This window comes from Zingiber officinale, chromosome 5A (assembly GCF_018446385.1).
Source record: "Zingiber officinale cultivar Zhangliang chromosome 5A, Zo_v1.1, whole genome shotgun sequence".
NCBI classification, from domain to species: domain Eukaryota; kingdom Viridiplantae; phylum Streptophyta; class Magnoliopsida; order Zingiberales; family Zingiberaceae; genus Zingiber; species Zingiber officinale.
The window spans coordinates 83,942,240-83,970,001 of NC_055994.1; the positions used below are offsets into that span (position 1 = coordinate 83,942,240).

The window sequence follows — 27,762 nt, forward strand, 5'->3', positions numbered from 1 at the left end:
ATTTCTAGCTCTCATTTAACAATCTCCTTCTCTTTCTCGAACAACTTGCACTAGGCCATGTTCCTGCCTTTCTAGCTACCGACAAATGCCTTACAAATATCTTAACCATATATATATATATATATATATTTTATGTTCGACGAAACCGAGTCAAAACGCTCAGGACACTGGACCGAGTCAGAGTATCTTTTCCTAAGATACGATAGCTCAACAACATTAGCAACTAAGTACACATTGTCCATAGCTCATCGAATGCATTACTCAGGTAATTTTTGTTTGCCTCGTGGTTTGGCATTCCAAGTGTTTCTTAGATCGCACTCGTACACGAGTTAACCTGATTGTTCATCTAACCTTTTTTTCACTTTATCGCTTTGACATCCCGAAACTAAAAAGCTAGCTATATATATAGTAACTTTCCACTTAGGGACTACGTATAAGAATTGAGCGATACACGTACTCTACAAAAATATCCTGTCTAAGGTTTGGTCCTTCCACTGAGTCCTATGGCCTTTACATGCCCTATCCGTTGTCACCTTCTTAGTGCCCTCGCCACTTATATAACCCATAGACGCTAGCTCTTCCACTACGTGCAAAGAATTGGCCGTCGCAACTCCTTCCTTCGTCGATATACAATAGGCTCCGGCGACCTCCGGCATCGTCTCCGACCGCCGGGGATTCGCCAATTATGGCTATGGCTACTTCTGCGAAGGAAGTGCAGGACGGTTTGGAATGGCGGGTGAGGGTGCCTCAAGGCTCATTGGCTGTGGTGGTCGAGTCTCAGCCCGTTTGGGTCGACCGAGCATGGGCTTGGTTGACCGGGATCGTGCTGGCTGTCGTATCGAAGGCGGTCGGGTTCGGGAGGAAGGCTTGGTCGGTCGGCTCCGACGATCCCCGGAGAGTGGTGCATGGCGTCAAGGTGGGGACTGGACTCACGTTAGTGTCGTTGTTCTACTACACGAGGCCACTCTACGATGGCGTGGGAGGGTGGGCTATGTGGGCGGTCATGACCGTCGTGGTGGTCTTCGAGTACACCGTCGGTGGATGCCTGTGCAAAGGATTCAACCGAGCAATCGCGACGTCGACCGCCGGATTCCTCGCCGTCGGCATCCACTGGGCCGCGAGTAAAGCAGGGGAGAAAGCAGAGCCTGTCATCTTGAGTGCCTCCGTGTTCATCCTCGGTGATGCTTCGATGGACCCTCATCCTAATTCTCCTTCTCGAAGCAAACAGATTGGTTTTCTGATGATTTCTGTGTGCTTTGCTTGATTTGCCTATTTCAGCTTCGGCCGCCACATTTTCTAGATTCATTCCGGCGATCAAAGCCCGGTTCGACTACGGCATCACCATCTTCATCCTCACCTTCAGCTTGGTGGCCGTCTCCGGGTACCGAGTCGACCAACTGCTCTTTCTCGCGCAGGAGCGTGTGTACACCATCAGCATCGGCGTCGGCATTTGCCTCATTGTCTGCGTCCTCGTTTGCCCTGTTTGGGCCGGCCAAGAGCTCCACCTCCTTGTCTCCGGCAACCTGGTGAAGCTCGCAGATTCCCTACAAGGCCTAGTGGAAGAGTGTTTCATGGAGGACGAGGCCGAGGAAGGAAAGGAGCTGCCCACCGCGAAGTCGCGGGGCTACAAGTGTGTCCTCAACTCGAAAGCGACCGAAGATTCTCAGGCCAATTTGGCAAAGTGGGAGCCCGGGCATGGCCGGTTTAGGTTTCGGCATCCATGGAGCCAGTACCTCAAGGTGGCAGCCGCCATGAGGTATTGTGCATATTGCATGGAGGCCTTCAATGGCAGCATCTCCTCTGAGATCAAGGTATAACATGACTGTGTTTAAGCCTAATGCAATCTTCAACCTGTTTTAAGAAGCTTACCGGAGTTCCATTTCGATATTGAATAGGCGCCGGAGGACATGAAGAGCCATCTGCGCGGCGCCTGCATCAAACTGAGCTTGGACTCATCGAACGTCTTGAAGGAGCTATCGAGCTCCATCATGTCGATGAAAGAGTCTCGAAGCATCCAGTGCTTGGTTGTCGAGATGAAGAACGGAGTGCAAGAGTTGCAAGTTGCTCTCAGGTCACTCCCCACTGACCATGTGAAGAAGCATAGAGCGACATTGTCACTGATGGAGGCCATGCCGCTCGTCACGGCAGCTTCCCTGCTGATCGAGGTCTCCGAGCGGGTTGAGAGTGTCATCGAGGCAGTAGGCGTGCTCGCGCGCCTCGCGAGCTTTGAGCCGAGCCTCGACAGGAAGAAGGCTTCCTCCTACTCCTCCGTAGTCCCCCAAGATGAGTCAGTGAGGCCTCAACCTCAAGAGGTTTAGACACCAACATCCTCAAAGGGCACACTTAAGTATTAACATAAGACACTAATTTACTTGCTAATCCGTAACAGTGATGATATGGATTAGATAAGTGTAATAAGTGTTAACCTAGTTTAGGGACAATAAAATCAACTTTAATTTACTGATAATGCACAAAGTAAAACTAAAATATTGACTCTGAAATCCAGACAGCAGAAATAAGTTCAGTAATAGATGTCACTCGGCTATTCCAGTTGCAACTGATGTATTACTAGTCTTCTCGCCATTGATGGTTGCATATCTCATTGCAACACTGGTAGAATGTCGACATTGGTTCGTCGGCCGATCGAATTTGCATTTGCCTGAAGTATGCCTCTCCGTGATGGCATCTTGGGCACGTTGCTGTAGGTATGAGAGAAAAGGTTCATAAGAGAGGCCAATGAATATTTTGAAACTACAAATCATTGTTTGCTGTAGAAGATTACAAAAACACAACCTTCCAGTTGAAGATTAGAAAGCATTACATGATATAATACGATGGTATGAACAATTTGTTGAAGAAAGAATTCAGAACAGATTCTTCTTGCAAAAGCTTAGTTTGTAAATTTTACCAATATGAAAAATAAATGATGGTATATGTTATTGATCAAATTTGAAATATAGAGATTGCTCTAACAAGATGTGCAACATATCATGGTATCTAGAAAAATTCTTATCGTTAGCTCAATCCTAGAGCAAAGCATTAGACCGAGAGAATATGATATGATACAATGGTATGAACAATTTGTTGAAAAAAGCATTCAGAATAGATTCTTTTTGCAAACGCTTAGTATACAAATTTTACCAATATGAAAAATAAATGATGGTATATGTTATTGATCAAATTTGAAATATAGAGATTGCTCTAACAAGATGTGCAACATATCATGGTATCTAGAAAAATTCTTAGCGTTGGCTCAATCCTAGAGCAAAGCATCAGACCTAGAGAAGCTAATACATTCTTTTGCATCACTGTATCAGACCTATGAATGAAATACCTTCTTCATACTGAATTACAAATAAAAAATTGTTTTTTTTTTGGGGTGGTTTTGCAAAACCATGACAGTGGCATTTTAACAAGCAAGAAAGTGCAGGAGAACCTTCACCGGAACAAGCCAAACATACAGATGTTGGTGTCCTTCCCAGCACGAAATTCAATTCGAAAAGATGAAAATAACTGGAGAGAGAGAGAGAGAGAGAGAGAGAGAGAGAGACAACGTACTTTGGGTTTTAGAGGCAAACTTCATGGCGTCGGCTCCGCTGAAGATGGGGTCCAACTCCTTCTTCACCAATCGTTGCCTCCGGACAATCTGAACAATCGAAGCAGAAAAAAAAAGGGTTTTTTTTTAATACATTAAAATGAGCGATCAACGCGTGACCATGAACCAGAGAAGAACCCTAGAAAGAGAGGAAAAAAGGAGAAATCAGAGATCGATACGCTCCTTATTGATGGCGGTGCAAACGTAGGGGCAAGTGGGGCAATAGAAGCGAACCCTCTGGCCAATCCCCGGTTGGATCTGCAGCAGATTCCCGCAGCTTGCGCAGAACTCCATCGTCGGCGACGGCGACAGCAGCGGCGTCTCGCTCTGGTGCCGATTTTGCTTCGGCTTAAAACTTAAACCGGGAGGCCTCTTCCTTTTAAATCCACTTATCAGAGCCGTCCATTGACGGTTACTGCACTAATCTCAGCGCAAATTTACAGGTCGAACCCTAACATCTAGAAAAATCAAAATTAAACCCTCCAATTCCTCTCTTGACCTCTCCCTTGTGCATAATATTTATATATATCAAAATTAAAAATTAATACAAAAAAAAATTGATACATCTTATTAATGCATTTAAACTAATTTTTATTTTTTTTATAAAAAATATATCTCTAAAATTACTCCTTTTTTACCTTTGAAAATTCATTAGATTTTTTTAAAAAAATTGTTTTTTGAAACCTTCTCTTTAAAAAAACTAAAAACATTTGAAAAATCCAAAAGAAAAAAAAACTAAAAACAGCATCAAAATAAATCCTTCAAATGATGAGATCATGATTAAAACCTCTTTCTTCCTTCTCTCAATGAAGAAAAGCACAAACAGAAGCACTGAAAACTAAATATTAAAGTTCAGAAACAGCACCTTGATTTCTGATATGGAGAAACCTACAGAATCATCCAAGAAATCAGTATATATATATATATAAAAAGTTGCACAGGAGAGAGATGGATTGGAAGCTACGTTTAAGGGGAATGAAGCCTGGTCCGAGATCATAAGAACAATAATGTATAATAGAAAGAAAATGGAGTTGTATAAAACTATGATTGTTCGATCTGAGGCCTCGACGCAGACATCATTCCCCTCAAATGAAAAGCTTCCTTAAGACGACGACGACGACGATCATGCCTCTTCAGATAAACCCTCTGCAGGGTCGAGGGGGAGAGTGTTAATTTGGAGTTTGGAAGAGGAAGATAAAGGATGTCATCGTGCAATAGTGAGCCTATGAGCATATTTACCAATGGGATAACTTTTTGCTAAGGGTTAGGGCTGTACTCTTGGTCTCAAATGAAAAAAATAATTTTGCATTCGGTCGATATTGTGCGTGGTATGTTATAATCTCCGGCGATGTATTTATGGTTTCTCCTCTCTTCATCTTTCTCCTTTTTAGTCCTTCTTAATTACAATTGTTCATTTTCTTTGACACTTTGTTTAACATCTAAAAGTTATGTTTGGAATCTAATAGATTGAGAAGAGAGGAAGAGGCGAAGATAATACTAACAAATTAATTAGTTGCCGCACACCTCGTGAGCTGTGTATTCTTTTTTTCTTCCAAGCTTAGGATTTAGAAAGTTAAGTTTTAGGATATAAGTGTACAACAAATCATATTATATATGAATTTTGTTATCTTACATCTCCATTGGTGAGCACCTATAGCAAGTATTAATATGTATATTTTTTTATTTTTATTTGCTTTAACCTAAATATTATACTCTAACTTAAATTTTAAACCCTAGGTCCTAAAAAAATAACACTAGATACTTTTATTTATATATATATATATATATATATATATATATATATATATATATATGATTTTTTTTTCTCTTTATTACTTTTCATTCTAATTGTGTTTCTTCCCTCTCCCTTCCCGTATATATATATATATATGATTTTTTTTTCGCTTTATTACTTTTCATTCTAATTGTGTTTCTTCCCTCTCCCTTCCCGTCCCTCCCAGTTCTCAGACTCCTCACCGGGCCCTTTAAATCTTTATTCAAAAGTCAAACCAATTGTCTTCTCACTCCCAAACCCATCCATCCATCCATCACTCACTCACTCACTCACTCACAACCCTACAACACGTAAACGTCCACTCCACCAGTACTTGCTTTGTAAATCTCCAGTACTTGCTAATCAGATGTTTTTGAGCACTATAACAGAGTCCTCCTCTTGGATTTTGTAGCAGCGCAATAGCAGTAAAAGGAGTCAAGTCAGCAGCTGCGTACCTTGCCCAACGCACGTCGTCCGAACGCAGACTGACCGCGTCTTGAGCGGCGGGATTCATGCAGACCATCGTCACTCGCTGTCCCCTCTTTCTCTCTCAATCAGAATCCCGCTTGACTTGTGCAAGAAGAGGGTTCTCAAGGTGAATAGTGAAAAGGACGGAACGAGGAGGAACGATCTTGTCGACCATGAACAAGGCCAACTCCATGCATTCATTCTCTGAGCGTGACAACTCGATCATCAACGGCAGCGACCGACTCCTTCTCTGTGTACTACTACTGCTTCATGTTCATTCTGCTACAGAAGCCATGCACGATAAAGAGTAGCAAATGCAGCAGATATTGCGGAGTTAACGATTGCCTTTGATATATGAAATTTCGGCAATTGATCTAATAAGTCACATTTGTTTTTTGTTTTATCTCTCCCGTCAATCACTATAACCATTTCAAAAATCAACACTATAACAAAAATGGTTTAAAGATTTATGCAGTGCCTAATGGTATTGAATTTTAAAAATCAACACCACAATGCATATTAATCGGAGAGATAAAATCAGAAATAAATATGCCTTTTTCAGAAATTTGAAAGTTATGGGTGCCTTTTAGGAATTCCATCAGCCTTTTTGAACAAGAATGCAATCAGCAGAAGCATCTGGATATTAGCAGAAAATAATAAGTTGTTTATACAAAAACCGAGAAAAAATGAAATAAAGAACAGAAAAAGAAAGAGAAGGAGGGAGGGAGGGAATGCTATGCTCGTAATACAACAGGAAAGCATACAACAAAAGTTCCGGGGATTTAGAAAGAAAAGATCACTCACACATATGAACATCAGGAACACTGTTTGTTTCTTCGACTAGATGCTTGCAGGTCAGAATTCGTCTTAGAAATCCAGATCTCAGAGTTTAAGATATATAGTTATTTACAATCTTCGGCGGGGCGGCCAATGAGTCTGCATTGGGTCGGAAGCAAAGAACACATAACCTGTCCTTTAACACGAAGAAGTTCCCCATCGATACCACAGCCGTTGTGAGTGCCTGTCCCAGGCTTAATCTTCACTGACTTAACCTGCAATGTCAACTTGTGACTAAGTGGATGCTTATTGCCCAAGAGAAGGCAAAAGGATGGAGTGTCGATGGAAGATGAAATCGTTATGAAACAGAAAAGGAAGATCCTATGAAAAGCATGCACAAAAATCTACATACAGAGCACAATACGTGAATTTTACAATAGAATCAGTCAACAAGATGATCAATTGTTTTTTTCTATTATTCTATTTATCCTTTCGAAGACATTATCCTATTTTGTTCATCACTTATCAACTAAACAACAACAATCAAGTCTTATCCCACTAGGTGAGGTCGATTATATGAATCCGTTTACGTCATTAAACTGTATCTCATACTATATTAGCATTGATCTGGATATAGTTTAGGGCATGAGAGGAATTAAGGAGAGGGAAGGGGACATTTTCATCCTTTCAGGGGTTAATGCCTTTAGGGTTTTAGTGCTTAAAGCACTGTTCACAGAGAGGAAAAAGGGGGCCGTCGCCAGCCAAGGAGCGTTTTCTCCCTCTCGCACCCTTCGCCGGCGCCGACGAAGCCGCCGACGCTCCCTTCCTCCTCTCTTATATCTCCTTTCCTCTTCTCCGCAACGTCGCCACTAGGGAGGCCTAGTTTCGCCGCCACCACTTGGGGAAGAAGAAAGAGCTTCTTCTTGGTCCATCGTCATCGACGCCGAAGAGATCCGCCGGCGACGAGCGTCCTCGGGCCACCTCCTCCTTTCTCTCTCAACATCGGTGCCTCTCGCCGCTACTGCCGACACATCACGCGGCTCCGCCGTCGTCGAGCCGTGGCTCCACGCCACCGCGACCTAACCGCCAGCATCGTCTACTCCTTCGCCGGCGCCGGTCGTTGGCCGCCACCTCTTCTTCCTTTCTTCGCGCGAGCAGCATTATGCCGCCAAGCACCACGATGAGTTCTCCAGGCCTCCACCTCTAGCGACAGGCGCCGTTGTTTCTGGCTAGCGCCACCTCCTCCAGCTGCAACCGGCCTCCCCCACCGTCACTGCCGCTTCCGGAGGCTACCACAGCCGCTGCCAACGTCTCCAGTAGCCACCGACACCTCCGCCACCACCGTCGGCACTTCTAGTGGTCGCTCTCCAGGCAGTCGCCCGCCGTCGCTCTCCAGGCAGCCGCCCGCCGTTGCTCTCCGGGCAGCTGTCCGCCGCCACCATCCGTGTAGCTGTCCGCCGTTACCATCGGTGCAACCGTCCGCCATCACCCTCCGGACAGCCGCAGTCTGAAGTGCTCAGGTTTGTTTACCCCGACCTTCGGGTCGAGATGATGTTCGGCCTGCGAGCCGATGTGGTTCCGGACATCGAGCCGCTGTATTTTACTCTTCGTATCGCTATTATGATTGTGGGTGCCGTATTATCGGGCCTGTGTGCCGTGCACCGTCCTACGAGACGCTATCATACCCGGCCTACGTGTTGTCTTTCTGGAGCCCTGCCGCACTGGATTCCAGGGCGTCGCTCTTAGATCCGACTCCCCAGCTAGCTCACGTCCATCTACTCATCTGGGCCACGACAACTCGATCAGCATCGCGATCAGCTCACCGACCCATCCGAGGGCGGGGGCCAGGGTACGTTCTCGTAGTTCTTATTCGTGCATTTATTTCTCTATTATTATCTAGCTGCTCATATGTTCGCGGAACCCACCTCGAGCATCGAGGTACCAGGGATCGGGGTAACCCGGTCGCTGGTTGTAGGTGTTGTTGACCAGAAGACTTTGGACGACTTGGTCAACGCGGAAGACAGCTCATCACCGAATCATGGGGATGCGGTCAACTTTCCAGACATGTCATTCCGGCAAGTTCGTCTTCTCCGCTTCCCGACAGGATCAATCATCTATACTTAAATAAATTTTATCTTGTTTTATTATTGCTAACCAAATCTTTTTTAGTCTTTCTCCTCGTTTGACATGCGTGTTTGTCATAGTTTGACATCGCCTAACTGGATTGATTGTCTAAGTATACCATCTTAAACGTGTCTCTTGTAGTTTTCCCTCAATAGATGCAACTCCGACTTTCTCTCTAATGCTCTCATTTCTTATTTTGTCCATCCTCATATGTCCGCACATCCACCTTAACATCCTTATCTATGCAACTCAGATCTTTTGCTCATGTGCTCGAGTCATAGTCTAACATTCTATATAAAGCTACCAACATTTAGCTCCATATAACATAGCAGGTCTAACTGCGATTTTATAGAACTTTCCTTTAAGTATACTTTACGATCATATAAAATACCCGATGCTCTCCATTTCAACCATCCTGCTTGTATTCTATATAAGACATCTCTCTCAATTCCTTTATGTTTTTGCAAAAATGATCCTAAATATTTAAAACTCTCGGTTCCGAGCAACTTGTCATCTCCTATTTTAACAGTTGTTTCATCACGTCTAATATTGTTAAACTTAAATTTCATTTATTCTGTCTTTATTCTACTAAGCCTAATATTTTTCCTTCTAGTATTTTCTACCAGATTCTAGTTTAGCATTTACTTCTGCACTTGTTTCATCTATCAAAATAATATTATTTGCAAACAACATGCACCACGATACTGTGTCTTATATGTACACAGAGACTTAGAGTTGATCCTTAATGTAACCTTATCTTTATTAGAAATGCTTCAATTACTCCGCCCGAAGTCTTTACTCTAGTTGTTACATCCTCGTACATATCCTTAATTAGTTCAATAGATGTTACACTAACACCGATTTTTCTAGAATTTTTCATATAATTTTTCTTGTAACTCTATTATAAGTTTTTTATAAGTCAATGAATACTATGTGTAGATCTTATTTTTGCTCCCGATATGTTTCAATTAATTGTCGAAGAAGATGTATAACTTCTATTGTCGACCTTCCCGACATGAACCCAAATTGATTTTTGATCACCATGGTCTCCTTCCTTAATCTTTTTTCTATTACTTTTTCTCAGAGTTCCATGGTATGACTCATTAATTTAATACTCCTATAGTTTGCACAATTTCATACGTCTCCCTTGTTCTTATATAAGGAAACTAGAGTACTTATCCACCATTGATCAGGTATTTTTTTTCATTTTTAATATCATGTTAAATAATTTTAGAAGTCATTCAATATCTTATTTCCCTAGATATTTCCATACATCTATCAGAATATTATCTAGTCCAACGACTTTTCCATGTGCATTCCATTTAAAATTTGTTAAATTTCTAAAGTTTGAATTCTATGATAAAAATTTACATTTCTATGTTCATTTGACCTACTTAAATTAACTAAGTTAAATTGATCATCTAAACTTTCATTAAAAAATTGATGAAAATATCTCTTTCATCGCTCTTTTATTTCTTCATCATTTGCTAGTATCCTATTACATTCATCTTTAATACATTTTATTTAGATAAGATCTCTTGGCTTACTTTATTTCACTTTAGCTATTCTATAAATGTCCCTTTCCCCTTCTTTTGCATCTAATTTTTGATATAATCGTTCAAAAGTTTCATTCTTTGCTTCATTCACTATTTTCTCAGATTCTTTTTTGACTATTGTATATATTTTTTTAAAAAATTTTCCTTATTCTTATAAATATATAATTCCTTATAAGCTATTTATTTTTCCTTCACTTTCTTTTGTACTTTTTCATTCCACCACCAAGATTCTTTAGTGGTGCATGTCCCTTTGACTCACCGAGTACACTCTTAGTTACTATTTTTAACTTTAATACCATCTTTATCCTATGTTATATTAGAGTCATTGTATATTTCGCCTAATGCTTGTACTACTACTTTCTACTTAAATATATTTTGTTTCCCATCCTTTAACTTCCACCACTTAATTCTAGGAGTCGTATAGATTTTCTTTTTATTGATACTATATTTGAGGCATATATCCAACACTACTAACCTATGTTGGATAGTTAAGTTTTCTTCAAGGACGACCTTGTAATCTTTACAATCTATCATTCTTCCTAACCATAAGAAAATCAATTTGTGATTTATTATTCTCATTTTTAAACGTGATTAAGAGTTCTTCTCTTTTCTTAAAAAAAACGTATTAGCTAATATAAGGTTATATGCTATCGCAAAATCTAATATAATTTTCCCTTCCTCATTTCTCGTTCCAAACTCATAACCCCCATGTATCCTCTCATATTTATCATTTTTCACTCCGACATACTCATTTACATCACCTCCTATGAAAATCATTTCATTTGGCGGAATGTTGTGTAATATTTCACCTAAATCATCTCAAAACTTTGATTTAGTCCTACTAATCGACTAAACAATAATAGAATTAGTAACTACTAATATTATCTTTTTTTCAAATCTGGATGAGTGCTCTTATTCCGTGACTCCTAATATACTACAATAAATACAGAGCTCTTGGTCAAAATGATAGCCTGTTACACTCAAGTTTAATTGATGTAAGTTGCAGGTGATAAAAGCTTTATGAGAATAGAACAGTAAACTACTCTTAATTTGAAATAACTGAAAGAATTAAATGTAGAAATAAATAACAAGAAGTCAAACAAAGAACAAAATTAGAGGGAAAGCTGAAGCACACACAAGCTGGGGGTTAGGCATGAACATACCTTGATGTAGTCCACATAGGGGAGGGCTATATGCTTACCAAACTGCAAAGAAATGAGAAATCTTAATAATCTTAACCTCCCACTTCCACCAACTAACAACAAGTCTAGACTGTTGTCGTCATGTATAGCTTTCGGTGCCACAACCTGAGAACTCAAACTCTGAACAGTTTTGCAGGAATGGTTGCACACAAGAACACCTAGAAATCTGCCCTTTTTGACAACCCATTTGTCCTCCAAGCTTGGGACCAGTTCCTTCGTTGATCCTAGTTCAATATCAACTGGTGGCACCAGCAATTCAACAGGATTCGCAACTTCCCAGTTGGGCTCTGCATCCCATTTTGGTCCTGTGCCCCACCTTGGTTCAGCATCCCAGACTGGTCCAGGATCTGATACTGTGGATGAATTATCTTCTTTATCATACAGCATCACTGATGCTCTCGTGCCCCTTGTATCATTTGTACCACTCAGGTCAACTCGGGTTTTATCTGTCCTTGACTTTGACCTGGTCCTTGGCCAGTTAGAGTTGGTAGAAAGATGAGGTTGAGGATGAAGTACTTCATCTGGCTCAGTCACCAAGTTGCCTTTTCCTGAGGAAAGGCGCTTCGTTTTGGGATCGATTCCTCTAACATAATCAGATGGCTCACTGCAAGCAGGTGTTCTACCCCCAGTGTCTATTTCTTCAATAGGTGTTCTGTTTGGAGACATCAATGAATCAATACTGGATAAACTTGAAACCCTTGGTATTCCTTCTTTTCTTGACCTGCGCATTATGTCTGCATAAAACTCAGACATATCAGCTCTGCCTTGATCTTCAAAAACCTCTTCCACAGGGTTTTCTGATTTCTTCGACATGGGAAGATACTCCAATTCAAAGCTATAGTTTGGCAAGCACAGAAATTTGAGAAAGCCGGCAACAAAGTAGCGTAATGGACCAAAGCGCTTTTGATACTTCTCGGAGAGTTCCAAAACTACATTTGAACATCAATGATTATCATATATAGCCTCTAAACAGTAAATATAAGCAATGATACAGTTGCTAACGAATCAAATACATAATAACAATCAAGTCTTTATCCTACTAAGTGAGGTAGACTCTATAGATCCTCCTATGTCATTAGGCTTGATCCCCTAATATATCCTCATTTATATTCAAAAGAATTTTATCCTGTTCTATTGTTGCTAACAAATCAAAAACAATCATTTAAAATCATTTAAAACAACTTTTGGCATTTGGGTCAGCAAGCATTTCAAAGCTAACATGATGGAGAGGATGTTTATTAATATATACCAAGTTGTTAACTACTTCAAAAAATCATTGAACTTTTGAGACAACCACTAATCTTAAATGCCAACCATTAGCAATTAATAAACAGAAACCTAGGGGTATAATCTACTCCTTTAGAATCTAAAACAATTAGAATAGGTGTTATCCAAGTACTTAGGTGAGTAATCTCCTTTCTAGAGCAGATGTTGAAAACCTAATTTCATCCAAATATATCTCTTTTCCTGTAATCCTTTCACATTTGTCTCTTCATCTTCACAAACTTTAAAATTCTATAGACCTTCAGTTTGACAAAAACTCAAGAAAACAATAACATTTTGAAGTTCTCTTTTGGAACACTAAAAGATTTCAGCATTACATTTACCAAAACTCTTAAACACTATACTATAGCTGAATCTTGGATATCTTCATTGAGAGTTGTAGTTAGACTTAATTTTCAATTTTCAGTAATCTTTTCTATTTCATGTAATTAGCAGAAGATTGTTCAATATAATATGCCACAGTTTGACGGAGTGTTAGAATATATAATTATTCTCACATAAGGGAATATCTCTATTAGTTATCATGTTAGTTGTTAGTTCTTTTATACAAGTTATTTTTTGATCCAATTATAAGTCTGTTTTCAATTGGACCAACAATATAACAAACCACTCTAAAGTATTCTTTCCAAACACCATTCTAGATGCATTTCAATTGCAACACTATCGAACAGTTGTAAATAGTTTGCAGAGTAGAAAATCCCTTAAGCTAAGGGATTTAGTTAGAAAGATATCTTTAGGAATAATTAATTTCCTATTCTCTCTTCTATTGTAATTTTGTATATAATACTGGGTATTTCCATTATATAAGGAGTGTCAATTTTTTCACTTCAATTCTTTCCACATGGTATCAGAGTTTTAGCCTTCATTGCTAATTCTCTCTTTTTTCCTTTCAGCTTCTGCATTTCTTCATCATCTGATTCTCAAACAACCATTTCCAACAATCCTAGCCAACCTATTGTGTGTAATTCAATCCAGAAAATTGGTGATCTGCAAACTATTCAGGCTTCAAATAGACTCAACGGGAAGAAACTACTTGAAATGGTCTCAGGTGGTTTGTACGTACCTCAAAGGCAAAGGGAAACTTAGCCATATCCTTGGGATAAGGTCTTGCCACGACTGATCAATTTTTGAGGCATGGGATGAAAAAGACTCTATGATTATGTCTTGGTTATGAGATTCTATGGAACCATCCACCGGTGATACATATATGTTTCTCTCTACTGCTAATGAAATTTGATACGACCTTACCCGCACTTACTCAAAAGCCTGTAATGTTGCTCAAGTTTATGAACTCAAAGTCAAAGCAAGTGCTACTAAGCAAGAAGATAAATCAATAATTGAATATGCCACGATTTTACAAAATCTGTGGCATAAATTGGATTATTACCAAGTAATTGAGATGCAATGTGCTATAGATGCTGTTGTTTTGAAGAATTTTATTGAAAATGAGCGTGTATATGATTTTTTGGCCGGCTTAAATCCTGAATTTGATCCGATCCGGATCCAAATCATTAGCAAAGACTACATACCGTCCTTAGCAAAGGCGATCTCTCTACTCCGAGCTAAGAAAAGTCGACGAAGTGTGATGCTTGAGCCCCAACCCATGGCTGGATCAACCCTTCCAAAACTGAAAGATAAGTGTGGTGCGCCTCTGACTAAAGACAATAGAGTCCATCTTTGGTGCAACTACTATAAGAAACCGCGCCACACCAAAGAGACGTATTGAAAACTAATTGATAAACTACCAAGTCGAGAATGGGGAAGTCGTGGGGGCAACATAAACCTTAGGCACACCTAATCGAGCAATCCCACACTAAAGACAGCTCAATCCTAGGAGGATTCAACTGTGTAGAAATTGAGAAACTTCGAAGATTGTTGGATTCTCTTGATAAACCATTTGGTGTGTGCTTTGATTCTCTCATGTATCCCCTCACTCCCTTTTTGCATGAATACCTCCAATAATTTTTTTGATAACTTATGGATAATAGACTCCGGTGTCACAAACCACATGACTCTCAATTCTTAAAGTTTCCACACTTATAACCCCAACCAAAGTAATAGAAAAATTGTAGTAGCCAATGGATCTTTAGCTACTATTACTGGTTTTGGAAATGTTCACCTTACCCCAAGCCTTATCCTTAAAAGTGTCCTCCATGTACCAAAATTGTTTGTCAACCTTGTTTTCATTCAAAAATTAGCTACTCACTATCATGCCATTTTTTCCCCCTTCTTATTGTGTTTTCCAGAATCACGACTCGGGGAGGAGGATTGGACTTGCTAAGGGGCATAGTGGTCTTTACTACCTTGAATCCACTAAGAAGAATAATTTGTTTTTGTCCTTTCACGGTTCTTCTAATAAAGATAACATTTGGTTGTATCACCAACGTTCCTCATATTTTTCAAGGATTGAATGTTTCTAAATTTCAGTGTGATGTTTGCAAATTGACAAAGCATTCTCATGTACCCTTTTCTTTAATTCATAATGACATATGGGGTCCTTCTAATATTCCCAATGTTTCTGGGGCTCAATGATTTGTCTCCTTAATTGATAATTGCACTCGGGTTAAATGAGTATTTCTCCTCAAACAAAAATCTGTTGTCAGCATTATTATTCCTAATTTTCACTCAATAATTCAGAATCAATTTGGAGTGAAAATCAAAAGCTTTAGAACCGATAACGCTAGAGATTACTTCAACCAAACCTTATCCTTCTATTTCCAATCCCAGGAGATTATTCATGATTCATCTTATTGTTCATATACTCTAATAGAATGGAATAACAAAAAGAAAAAATGGATATTTACTTAACACTACTCATATCATTCTTTTCCACAATAGTGTCCCAAAATCCTATTTGGGAGAGGCTATCCGTAATGTCATATACATGATAAATAGACTTCCCTCATGTGTGTTAGACAATAAAAGTCTCATGCAACTCCTCAATGTTTTTTTATCCTCATTTCTGAACCACAAATGGACTTCCTCCTATGATTTTTGGGTGCACTACTTTTATCCATATCCACAGTCCACTTCGAGGTAAACTAAACCCTCGTGCTATTAAATGTGTCTTCCTTGGTTACTCATCCACTCAAAAAGGGTACAAGTGTTACCACCTTTCGTCTCAAAAGTTTACATCTTGGTTAATGTTACCTTCTTTGAAGATACTTCGTTCTTCTCTAAGTTCTATTCTCAGGGGGAGATTTTAGTGACAAAAGATAGCACTTATGAGTCATTTGAACCCATTAACACTCTTGATCTTTCTCCTACCCAAGTCTATACCAAATCATCTTCCATTCCTATTCCATCTAGTGAGTCTCCTCCAAGTGTTTCTTGTGATACTCCAAGTATCCCTCAAGTGTATTCAAGGAGAAAGACCGCTCCAGAAGCAGTACAAGTCCAAGAACCTCAACCACAAACCGCCGACCTTGATGTTGAGATCATGTTAAGATCTGACCCATCTTTGCAACCTCCTGAATCATCCACTGACCTAACAGATAGCCTTGACCTTCCCATTGCTATTAGAAAAAGTACTAGAGAATGCACCAAACACCGTCTCTACCCTCTATCTCACTATGTTTCTTTTAAACATCTATCACCATCCCACAAAAGATTCATTGTGTCTAAATACCATGACTATTCCCAATACTATTTTTGAGGCATTATCAAAAAGGGAATGGAGGGATGCCAAGAAGGAGGAAATAGATGCATTAAAAAAGAATAAGACATGGGAGGTTGTTAAGAAGCCAAAGGAGAAGAACATTGCTTATTGTAAGTGAATTTTCACAATAAAATACAAAGCAAACGACTCTCTTAGAGACATAAAGCTAGGTTGGTGGCCAAAGGTTATACTCAGACTTATGGGGATTCAGGAGACCTTCGCTCTCATTGTAAAAATAAATACGATCAGAGTTTTACTATCTTTAGTTGCACAGTTCAACTGACAACTCCTACATTATGATGTTAAAAACGCATTTCTCCATGGAGATTTAGCTGAAGAAATTTATGTAAACCTCTCACCGGGGTTTGCAAGGGATACTGGTAACATAGTAGGTAAACTGAGGAAGACTCTTTATGCTCTAAAACAAGCTCCTAGGGCATGGTTTGGAAGATTTGCAAAAGTCATGAAGAAGTCTGGATATAACCAAAGCCAAGGGGATCATACTCTCTTTGTTAAGCACTCAACAGTAAGGGAGGTGACAGCTCTTCTAGTCATGTAGATGATATCGTTGTAACCGAAAATGATGAAAAAGAAAAAACACGATATAAAGCCGAAATTGATAGGGAGTTTGAAATAAAGGAACTAGGAACTGAAGTACTTCCTTGGTATTGAGGTAGCATACTCTACGAGGAATTTTTATTTCTCAGCAGAAGTATAGGACTGATCTATTAGCTGAAACAGGGAACATTAGGTGTAAATTGATTTCTAGTTCGATGGATCCAATCCATAAGATAGGAGCATCTAAGAAAGAACCAATTGTTGACAAAAGAATGTATGAAGTTGGTTAGTAGACTCATATAGCTTGCTCACACTCGTCCAGACATAGCACATGTTGCGAGTGTAATTAGCCAATTCATGCATGATTCAAGAGAATCTCACCTTCAAGCTACTCACATAGTATTACATTACTTAAAATGCACTCCTGGAAAGAGAATTTTGTTCAAGAGAAATGAGACACTTATTGGAATGTATACTAAAAGCCTAGCTTTTTGTATAAACATTTACTTAGAAATAAGAATCATATTGATTAAATATCTACATTTATAAGCTAAGTGTAGTTGTTCAATTAATTTATATTGTAGATAACATAATGTGTGGTGTCACACACAGAAGATAATGTTATCAATTCCTTATAAATTATAAACAGTAGCTCACGACTGAGATGGGAAGGAACAAACCATTGGAATAGTCGTAGTGTAATTAGGTATTAGTTTATCTTGACTGATAAATTACACTAGTACACTCTGAGTGTATTGAGCAAGACCATTTAAGGTAAGTTCTTTTTATACTGACTTAATAAAAGAACAAGACCTTAATTATTATGGAAGTGTGTGCTCTTAATCCTAATATAATAACAAGCACATATATTTAGTATTTATTTCTTTGACTTATCAAAGGGTGAGATTTAGCTCGATAAATCAATAGGCCCAATAAGTTGGGAAATGATATTACTTATAGTGTGTGTTGTTGATTATAGAAGGAAACTGTGTCCTAGTAATCTAGGTTATTAATATCCCCAAGAGGAGCTCATAAGGATTGTCATGTTAAACCCTGCAGGTGGACTTAGTCCGACACGAAAATATGGTTGAGTGGTACTACTCTTGGACTAAGATATTAATTAAAATGAGTTGTCAGTAACTCAATTAATTAATGGACATCCGACATATTAAACACAGGGAGATTAACACACTCATGATAAGAAGGAGCCCAAAATGTAATTTGAGATTGATGCGATAGTTCAATAATAATTTTTTAGTGGTATGAATTATTATTGATAAAAATAAGTTGGATGTTCGGGGCGAACATGGAAAACTTAATTTCATCGGGAGACCAAAACCAATTCCTCCTCTCGGTCCCTATCGTAGCCTCTTGTATATAGAGAATTATACCCACCACATACTCACTTCCTACCCACCCTTAGGTGGCCGGCCGAGCAAGCTTGGAGCCCAAGCTTGGGTCGGCCAAAGCCAAGGGATTGAGCCAAGATTAGTGGTTGGCCCTAGCTTGGAGCCCAAGCTAGATGTGGCCGACCACATATAAAATAAAAGGGATTTTATTTAAAATCTTTCATTGTGTGGAAGCCATGGTTTTAAAAGAGAGTTTAAATTTAAATCTTTCCTTTTATAGCTTTCTATAAAAGATTAAGTGAAAGATTTGATATCTTTCCTTATTTGTAGATAAAAGGAAGATTTTAATTTTTTGATAAAACTTTTCTTTTTTGTAACCATGTTCATGATTTAAAAAGAGAGTTTTAAAATTAAATATTTCCTTTTATAAGTTTCTACAAAAGATTAAGAAAAGATTTGATATCTTTCCTTATTTGTAGATTGAAAGAGAGATTTTAATTTTAGAGAAAACTTTTCTTTTTGGAAATCATCCACATGTTTTAATAGAGAGATTTTAATTTATAAAATTTCCTTTTATAACCAACCATGAAGGGAAAAAAAATTAATAGAGAAATTTTTATTTTAAAATTTCCGGAAACAAATAAGGAAGTTTTAATTTTGTGTTTAAAACTTGCCTTATTTGGAGCATGTGATGTGGCCGGCCATGATGAGGGTTAAAAGGAAAGTTTAATTAAATTTTCCTTATTAACCAATGGCTAGGAGAATAAGGGAATTTTAATTATAATTAAATTTCCTTATTTGCCAAGACCAAGGAATATAAAAGAGGGGGTAGAGGTGCCTCACCTTACATAACTCTATTCTATTTTCCTCTCCTCTCTTCCTTGGTGGTGGTCGGCCCTAGTTCCTTGCTCTTCTCCTTTTCTCTTCCTCCTTGGTGGTCGGCGGCATCAACACTAGAGGAGTCCTTGGTGGTCGGTTCTAGCTAGGAGAAGAAGGAGAGAAAGGAGGCTTTGCTCTTGCATCCCTTGGAGCTTGAAGGTTGGTGACCGAATCTTGCAAGAAGGAAGGTGTTGGTGGTTCTCATCTCGGTAGATCGTTGCCCACACAATGTCCGAGATAAGAAGAGGAATACAGTAGAAGATCAAGAGGTTATTGCTTACAAAGAAAGGTATAACTAGTAATTGTTTTCCGCATCATACTAGTTTTTCTTTGTATGAATTCTAAACACAAGAGGCTAGAGATTCTAGATTTTCGGATTTGTAATTCGAAGTTGTGTTTCTTTTATTTTATTTGTCGATCTTGTGATTCGATTGTTCCTTTTGGTTAAACCTAAGGTTATATAAGGAAATTAAATATTGAATTTCGTCAAGAGGCTTTGTCGAGGCAGTGGTGGATGTTCCCATATCCAAGAAGGCCATGTGCCTCGCCATATTTGACCTGGGAGCCGATTTCCGAAATTAATATTTAATTAAATTTGTAACCTAGGTGGATTTGGATCTATAATGTTAAGTATCGTTTGCGATCCAAGTCTAAACCATTAAGAACAGATAAGTTAAATTTGGAATCAATAATGTGAAGTTCCGTTTGCGATTCCGAATTTAATTTCTAAAGAACACAATAGGTTGTTAGGAAAGGTTCGACACTTGTATAAAATTTTTGTACAGTGGAACCGATACGATCTTCCTAGGACCAACCAACAACACTAAGTTTAGAAGCTTATATAGATGGAAACTATGCAAGTTCTCTAGTAAATAGAAGATCAACTACAGGATATTGTACTTACCTTGATGGTAATATGGTGACATAAAGGAGCAGAAAGCAAATGTGGTGGCAAGATCATTTGCAAAATTAGAATTTAGGGTCATTGCTCAAGGATTATGTTTATGTCAACTACTCTGTTTGAAGATTATTCTAGATTATTTGAAAATCAAATAGGAATGCCCCATGAAACTCTATTGTGACAATAAGTCAAGTAACAATATTGTTCATAATCCTATTCAATATGATAGGACTAAGCATAGTGAAATTGATAGGCATTTCATCAAGGAAAAATTTAGTGTGTATGTCATATGTCCCTTTAAAATTATAATTTGTTGATGTGTTAACAAAGAGACTGAACAGTTCTAGATTTCATGATCTTATAGTCAAGTTAGAAATGGAAAATATCTATTCCTCGGCCTGAAGGGAGTGTCGAGCAACATAGAAATAACAGGAATAAACAGCTTGAGAACAGAGTAAGAAATCCCTTAAATTAAGGGATTTAGTTAGAAAGATATCTTTAGGAATAATTAGTTTCCTATTCTCTCTTCTATTCTAATTTTGTATACAATGCTGGGTATTCCCATTATGTAAGGAATGTGAATTTTTCCACATCAATTCTTTCCACAAACACTAATGATTTGTTTAGTTAATACGAATAGTTATTCCCTGTAAACTCTTAAGAAATAAGTTTTTTAATATTTGGTTACAAAAATAAGCCCGAATACAAATTCCATAGGAACACTTATTCATTAATTGCAGAATAGCTATCACTCTTTTATTCAATCCTCTGAAAATTACCAATTCTTACTCCATGGGGAAATGTGGATGTCGGGCAGCCAGGCCAAACACGTCTTGTGAATTGGATGAATTGAACCAATTATTTCATGAAGGACTACTTTATCTTTGTGAAAACAATTACTTCTATATTACTGATAATATTACTACAAATGAAACATAGGAATTCAAATGAAGTATCCATTTCTTCCTGCAAACCAAATTAACGAATTGGCATTGCTAATATATTCAATGTCAATTCTATTCCTTAATAATTATTTTATTCTTTAGCAATTCCTTCTATATATCAAATGAACCAAACCTTCAAGGTTAGTTATCCAACCCTCTTAAAGTTCACTTTTATGTACATCACTCGAAAATAAAATTTTAAAAAAAAAGAGAGAGAAAAAAAACAGGTCGAGACAGAACATACATGTTCAAAGCTAATCCATGCATTCTATTAGACAAGTTGAGTCAATAAAATTAAATGTGTGATGGATAGTAGAAGACCAATGAAAACTCTATTTAATGTAATTGAAGTTGATTTAAGAGAGAAAATTTTACCAATGAGCTTGCATAGACTTCGTGGAAGATAAGTATGAGAGAAACCAAGGCCAGGTAATGCATCGCAGTTCGGAAAGCACAAATAAGGGATAGAGAAAGAATGATTGAGAGAGGGAGAGATCACGAAGGGATACCTCTATAGATCCTTATAGAGAGTGGCTCTCATACTATATAGAATTTGGGAAAAACCAAAAAAAAAAATTGCATTGTATTCATTTTTGATATAAATTTATTCATGGGCTAGAACTACTAATAAGGGACTAAACTCACTAGACAAATACCCCTATTTAATCTAATACCTCTAGCAAAATATTAAGAATATAGTAAATTAGCATGTATTGGCATGCCAACTTCTTACCACATTGAATCAATTCAAGGATGAAAACAAGAATTGAATGCAAATCATGTAGATACATGGTGGACTGGATTCACTAGAAAGTATTGTGACTTGGACAAGGGCCTAAGTTATACTAAAACTACTTTGACTAAATGGAAATACTAATGGATACTCATATCATCCAAACTAAAGATTCATGATAATAGCAACAATTTTACAGAAAAGAGAAGAATCACACTTCCTCACGAGAATCCTAGTTATCATTCCTGCTAGCACTTGCATTAGATGAGCCACTAATATTTGGTGCTATAAACTGACTCACTAGCAAGTTATGACACTGAAATCAGGCACATTAAATTCTATCAGAGAAGTATCTATTCTTGCTACATATTTAAATGCTGCCAACTATATATCCAATCGGCATTTTTAGAAATAGATTTACCAATGATCATATGGAAATGTAGGAAACTTCATTTATATTAACATCTAAAAAGGCAGCCAGTTTAAAACAATTGAAGCTAGAACCAGAGAGACAATAAAAAAAAATTACCATCACTAAGAAAGCCAAAGTATGAAACAGTTGACCCATAATGAATAGCTCCACTCTGAATCCATTCAACAGCAAAAACATCAGTAGAAGTCAGTCCACCCTGTGTTTGGAAGGTAACAACAGAGAAATAAGAAAAAAATCATTTACAGAAGCAAAATGACAGATTCAGCAAGAAATTTCTTTCCAATTGGAATATCTACAAACAAACCAGAACTATACTAAAACAATTGTGAGATATTTTTGGAAAATCTAGGAACACATAAATTGCTCAAAATAACAAATATAATTAAATGAGGAATGCAAACTGACAGAAAACCATCAAGAATGTTGAGAAGAAGATTATGCTTCAGCTAGTTCCAGTTAGTTACGAACCTACCTTTACAATAGCCATTGCAGCAGAAATAGGATCCCTGACCCCCAAAATAGTCCAGACTAGTGAATTGTCTGAACCAGCAGGAATGATGCCAATTGGAATAGAAAGTGCTTCCTTCTGGTTATCTCTGCTCAGAAGACCATTAAGTACCTGCATGATCGTGTAAGCTAATTATCAAATTTCAAATAGCCAATGCTTGGTCTATAGAATTATATAACATCACAGGAAAGGTGAATTATCGGGCAGATGACAAACAGACTAAGAAAAAGAACCATAGGAAGCCAGTAGGTTATTGGCATCATTGAGAGTTGGTGTCAAAGTTCATATAGAGTTCATAATTGATCTAATACCAAAAAAGCCGAGACGTAAAGGAGACCTATTAATATAGATCATGCAGTCACAATATAATTGCAATATCATTGATCAGCTTCAAAATGCTCATAGGAAGATGCTAAAATGTTAGTTCAGCTCCTGTCCTATAAAACTCAAAATCTGCAGCAGAAATATTAAGCAAGATATATCAATGCACCAGATATTCATCTGTCAATTTTCACAACCAAATGTATTGACTTCAGCAATGTTGTAATTCCATGGTTTCTATCAAAGTTCTGGCAGGGTAGACAAGTACAAAAAATATTAATTTTCAGCAAATCATGTTGTGCTTACTGTACAGATTATAAAAATAAAATATGTACAGAAAGTGAATAAAAGAATCACTGGGAGAGACATACCACCTAAACTTACTTAAAAAGGAATAGAGCAAAGAAAAATTTACAAAGAGTAAGGGAGATGCAATAGTTCTACAAAGGAGAAAAAGCATTAGCACAAAGTTGATAAGATTCCAGGAAGGGATAAGTTAGTTCTCCATAGTAGTTGTCCATTCAAATTGGTCAATTTAGTGACAAGCTCATAAGATGGTGATCACTAAAAAGAAATAATCAATCAGGTTAAAGGAAATTGATATACAATTGCCAGTCTTTTTAACTAAAAATCAGAAAGAGACAACCTAACTTAGCTTATCCTAGCTGGAAATTTGAATTATTAAATTTTGATTCATTGTAACAGATCATTGGCCAAAGAAGGCAGACTCAACAGGACGTTGGCAACTATGAAACAGTAGAGTAATGAGGAGCTGGAGGTGAAAAAGTGGTAGAATGAAGTGGAAGAAGATGGCCAACATTTTGCAAAACTTTTTTAGCCTTTGGCACTAGTAATGCACACTTATCAAGGAATTTCTATTATTGCATCTAATGATTTTCTTAATCAACTTTAACTTACCCAAACAAATAAAATGCACAAAACAAGATGAGTAAATAGCGGAAAGCAAAATCAATGTACCTCATTCACAATGCCATCTCCTCCAACACATACTATTCCTGAGACATTTTCAGTAGTGAGACAGTAAGCTTTTGATTTTCAAGTGTAAATCTAAGCCAACCAACCTATGTTAGCATACCATCAGGGTAGGTGCTGATTTCTACAGTGGAAGCAAGTTCTCTTGCATGACCAGCATATTCTGTTTTAACCACTTCCATTACAAAGCCTGCAAGCTGTCAATAAGCTTCTCTGTGAATAAACAAGCATAAACACTCATAGTAGTGTCAGATTTTCAATAATTGAAGATATTTTTTAGTTTCTACTATTTCCTAGTCAAGAATGTAGAAGACCTGTCACACCTTAAAAATTGGCTCAACTTTATTATGGAATACTTTACTTGAACGACCATGCCCAGAACGAGGATTCAAAATCACTAATATCCTTGGTTGACTTTTGCATTTTATATATGGAATGGCATACAGAGGCTCAGATGCCACTACATTTGTAGACTGCTTCTTGCAAGACACTATTGGATGCGGCGAGCAGTTTATATAGCATTGGAGATCTGCAAAGCTCTGGACCCACCTTACGGCTTCCTCTGGATTAGATGCTACAAAACAAAAATCTTTTTGATATCTTTGAGGTTTCACAAAACAAGAAAGACCACATGATCTTCTTCTGAGAGGGTATGCATGAACAGTAAAATGTCGGAAACAAGCAGTATATGAAACCTGCCAGAAGTGGGTCAAAATTATCAAAAAAAAACAAGGAATTTTACAGAAAGCATGAGAGAATCGTTTCCACTAAAAGAAAAACTTGTTAAACTCACTGATATGACATCGCCAACATGTAGCACATGGGAACCCCAAGCTAGGGCTTTACTTGAAAGCTTTGCATCAATACTATCAGAGTTTCCAATCCTTGATCCAATTTGTTCATCAGCAGTTGTGCTTTTGTTTTTATTATCTAGAACAAGTTTCCCAGAGTAAACTTCATATCCCAACAAATCATAATTTTCATCTCCAATATCTAATCTGTGTTCTTTAAGCTTCAAAGGATGGTCACTGGTCACATGAGCATCCGATTGCTGCAAAGATTTTACCTTGCCTCTTTTTTCAGGAAAGGCAGATAAGGACATCTTCTGCCTAGCTTCCATGACAGAATGTTTGAGGCTCATTTGATGAACAAATTGATGCAGGGACCCCCTTGGTGACGTGACTGTGTGCTGTGGGACCGACTTGAGCATTTATTTATGCAAGCAAAGTTTCAAGATATTTGTTATTATCACAAATACTGGATGAATTCAGAACAGATGTTTAGAACACAAACACAGTTTTGGAGCAATAGTATCTCATAAGATATCGTTCTCTAGACCTGAACCTGATGCAAAACAATCATAACACAACATCAGAGCCCGCATAACACAGAGCAGAACATCTGTTACTGCCAGAAAACATGTTGTGCAATGACAATTAATGATATCAAATGCTCATGTCATTTTATTGCTGTAGTATTGATTCATCAAAGTAACATTGATTTCAGAAAGGGTAAATACATTAAATAAAACACCAAGTATATGTGCATTTTGTTGCAATTAGACGCACAAGAAATTTTTTTTTTGTTACAGTTACATAATTGTATAATTTCAGTCCCTATGTAGGTGAAATCCACCCCTCCCCATCCCCCCCCCCTCTCTCTCTCTCTTTGATTTTTCTACTCAATCTCTCTCTCCTCTTCCTTGCACTCCCTCCTCCCTAATCATCCTCCTTTCTAGGGCTTTGAAATTCTTGCTGGGTGTTGGATTTGGGTTTCCACGAGAGCAGGAGCATAATGAAGCAGCAAATCAACAAGTTGTCCTGTAAAACCTCCTCAAAAGTTCTTCAAGTATCAAGAAAATTAGGGAGTGAGGAGAAAGTGAGGACGAGAGGGAGAGAGGAATAAACTTTATGGTTCATTATATCTACTTGTTTAACAATTAACTATAGACAAAGAAAAATCACAGAATTTATTAGATCAACTTACACATGAATACAGTATAATACTTGCAGCAATCGCCAACAAATTTCTTGTCTTATAATTATCCTAATTCATATCCTACAAAATAGAAGCTAGATAAACCCTAACATAGGTCTTCAATTTTAACATAGGTCTTCCTGCAATTCTTATAAGCAGATGTCATTTTCTTGCTAATTTATCTCGTGCCAGAATCACAGATGTATTCTGACACTGTTGGCGACCCTTTTCCAGGTCTACTCTAGTGACCACAAAAGGTAATCGTCTATGACCATTCTTACAAGTCTGAGTGGAAACACAACTCGTACTTCTTTCCAGCATCACTCAGAGCATTAACATGGAGCAGTGCCTACTTTCTGGTTTGCCTAGACATAACTTATATTCATGACCTACAGACGTAAAAAGAATTCCTCGAACAGAAAAATAAAAGATAACAGAAGATTCACTGAAATGATCAGCTATCAATGACTTACTCTCACCAAATTATACAAGAAGTAATGGAGCACAAATATGAGTAAAAGAAGCAAAATATCTCCGAGAAAAAGCTAATGCCCAAATATCTGTCTCATTCTCTACTTCTTCAACAAGCAAAATTCTCCGCCCAGAGCAATATCACCAGCAAACCAAATCGTTGTTGGAGCCAGAGGGGGAGAAAAAACTAGTAAACAAAGAAAGGTTCCCTATTAAAACAGTTCAAGGTCACCCTAAACCTACTATTATACACTACACCTAACAAAAGATTTTTTTGCCCCCGTCGGAACAACGAAATGCCAATCCATTCGTTATTAATCTCTTCAAAGCACGAAACCTTCAATTCCAAAGCAAATACACTACCCAAATTTAATTTCTCAAAGGATCCAACAAACAAACAAACAAACAAAAATCGAATCCCTCTGGAAGAACGAACTCGGAGTAAAAGAAACAACATCAATCCCAACTTTGAAGACAATCACGAACCGAACGTCTCAGCCGCAGACAAACAAAGAAAAGAGACGCACCTGGTGCCATAGCTCAATGCAACGGAGCCGATCGGGTGAGATCTAATACGGAGCTCGAGAGGGGGCATCCGCAACAAAGCAACCAAAAGCAGATCGAGCACAACCGCACTCCGTCCCCGCAGCCAAGATTAGCGTTCCGAGAACGTTACGAAACCCCCCTTCTTCCCCCGAGAGAAGAGAACGGCAACAGACAAGCGTCTACTATTTATAGCGTGCACGGCACGGATTGTGCTCTCCGGAGATGTCTACTTTGCATTCGACCCCCTCTCGTCTTCTCGAATTCTAACGATCGCTAACTATGGAACCCTTCGCTTCGGAGGCGGCGGCCGAGAAGAAGAAGAAGAAGAAGCAGCAGCAGCAGCAGCTTCGCTTTCTCCACCAACCGGCGGAGGATTATATCCCATTCGCAACAAGGGGCTTGTGGGTCCGGTCACTCGCCGCCGTGGCCAGTGAGGTTACCAAAATTTGGTGGAGAATTTCCTTTTTTTTAATGAAGTCAAATTGATCCAAAATTGTATACAAAATCAACTACCATTACATTTTTTTTTATTTCGCACGAGTTAAAAATAAATAAATAAAATGAATATACTAAAATTACTATAATTTAACTATTATATAAAAATTTTATTTATCAAATTAATTAAAATCACTAATAATGATGTTGGTTTTAAAACTATAACTTTTAATTTGGATATCAAAATAAAACGTTATTTGACTTAATCAAAATTCA

The 27,762-nt window shown here is 38.0% G+C and overlaps 3 protein-coding genes across 3 annotated transcripts; 1 reads left to right on the forward strand and 2 right to left on the reverse strand.

Annotated features, from left to right (window-relative positions):
• The first annotated feature begins 597 nt into the window (after window positions 1-597).
• Window positions 598-2,396, forward strand: LOC121980782 (aluminum-activated malate transporter 10-like). Its single transcript, XM_042532989.1, has 3 exons — window positions 598-1,178; window positions 1,279-1,811; window positions 1,896-2,396. Exons 1-3 carry the CDS (start codon window positions 686-688, stop codon window positions 2,316-2,318), a joined length of 1,449 nt encoding a protein of 482 aa, XP_042388923.1. The 5' UTR covers window positions 598-685; the 3' UTR covers window positions 2,319-2,396.
• On the reverse strand, window positions 2,351-4,347 carry LOC121980783 (DNA-directed RNA polymerase III subunit RPC10-like). Its single transcript, XM_042532990.1, has 3 exons — window positions 3,779-4,347; window positions 3,559-3,646; window positions 2,351-2,699 (listed from the first exon to the last, which is right to left on the reverse strand). Exons 1-3 carry the CDS (start codon window positions 3,887-3,889, stop codon window positions 2,569-2,571), a joined length of 330 nt encoding a protein of 109 aa, XP_042388924.1. The 5' UTR covers window positions 3,890-4,347; the 3' UTR covers window positions 2,351-2,568.
• A 2,104-nt stretch (window positions 4,348-6,451) lies between these two features.
• LOC121980784 (sphingoid long-chain bases kinase 1-like) lies at window positions 6,452-27,428 on the reverse strand. Its single transcript, XM_042532991.1, has 9 exons — window positions 27,033-27,428; window positions 24,851-25,401; window positions 24,381-24,752; window positions 24,161-24,254; window positions 24,043-24,080; window positions 22,708-22,854; window positions 22,332-22,431; window positions 11,458-12,425; window positions 6,452-6,889 (listed from the first exon to the last, which is right to left on the reverse strand). Exons 2-9 carry the CDS (start codon window positions 25,265-25,267, stop codon window positions 6,740-6,742), a joined length of 2,286 nt encoding a protein of 761 aa, XP_042388925.1. The 5' UTR covers window positions 25,268-25,401; window positions 27,033-27,428; the 3' UTR covers window positions 6,452-6,739.
• Between the last annotated feature and the right edge of the window lie 334 nt (window positions 27,429-27,762).

Bases quoted from the DNA above. Each gene is read 5' to 3' on its own strand.
- LOC121980784 (XM_042532991.1), bottom strand. From the start codon at position 25,267: ATGCTCAAGTCGGTCCCACAGCACACAGTCACGTCACCAAGGGGGTCC. The intron at 24,255-24,380 runs GTGTGACAGGTC...GCTTATTGACAG, and splicing joins AAGTTGAGCCAATTTTTAAG to CTTGCAGGCTTTGTAATGGA. The intron at 24,081-24,160 runs GTATGCTAACAT...AAAATGTCTCAG, and splicing joins AATCAGCACCTACCCTGATG to GAATAGTATGTGTTGGAGGA.
- LOC121980783 (XM_042532990.1), bottom strand. From the start codon at position 3,889: ATGGAGTTCTGCGCAAGCTGCGGGAATCTGCTGCAGATCCAACCGGGG. The intron at 3,647-3,778 runs GAGCGTATCGAT...TCGATTGTTCAG, and splicing joins TTTGCACCGCCATCAATAAG to ATTGTCCGGAGGCAACGATT. The intron at 2,700-3,558 runs GTACGTTGTCTC...TCATACCTACAG, and splicing joins GTTTGCCTCTAAAACCCAAA to CAACGTGCCCAAGATGCCAT.
- LOC121980782 (XM_042532989.1), top strand. From the start codon at position 686: ATGGCTATGGCTACTTCTGCGAAGGAAGTGCAGGACGGTTTGGAATGG. The intron at 1,179-1,278 runs GTGATGCTTCGA...TGCCTATTTCAG, and splicing joins TGCCTCCGTGTTCATCCTCG to CTTCGGCCGCCACATTTTCT. The intron at 1,812-1,895 runs GTATAACATGAC...GATATTGAATAG, and splicing joins GCATCTCCTCTGAGATCAAG to GCGCCGGAGGACATGAAGAG.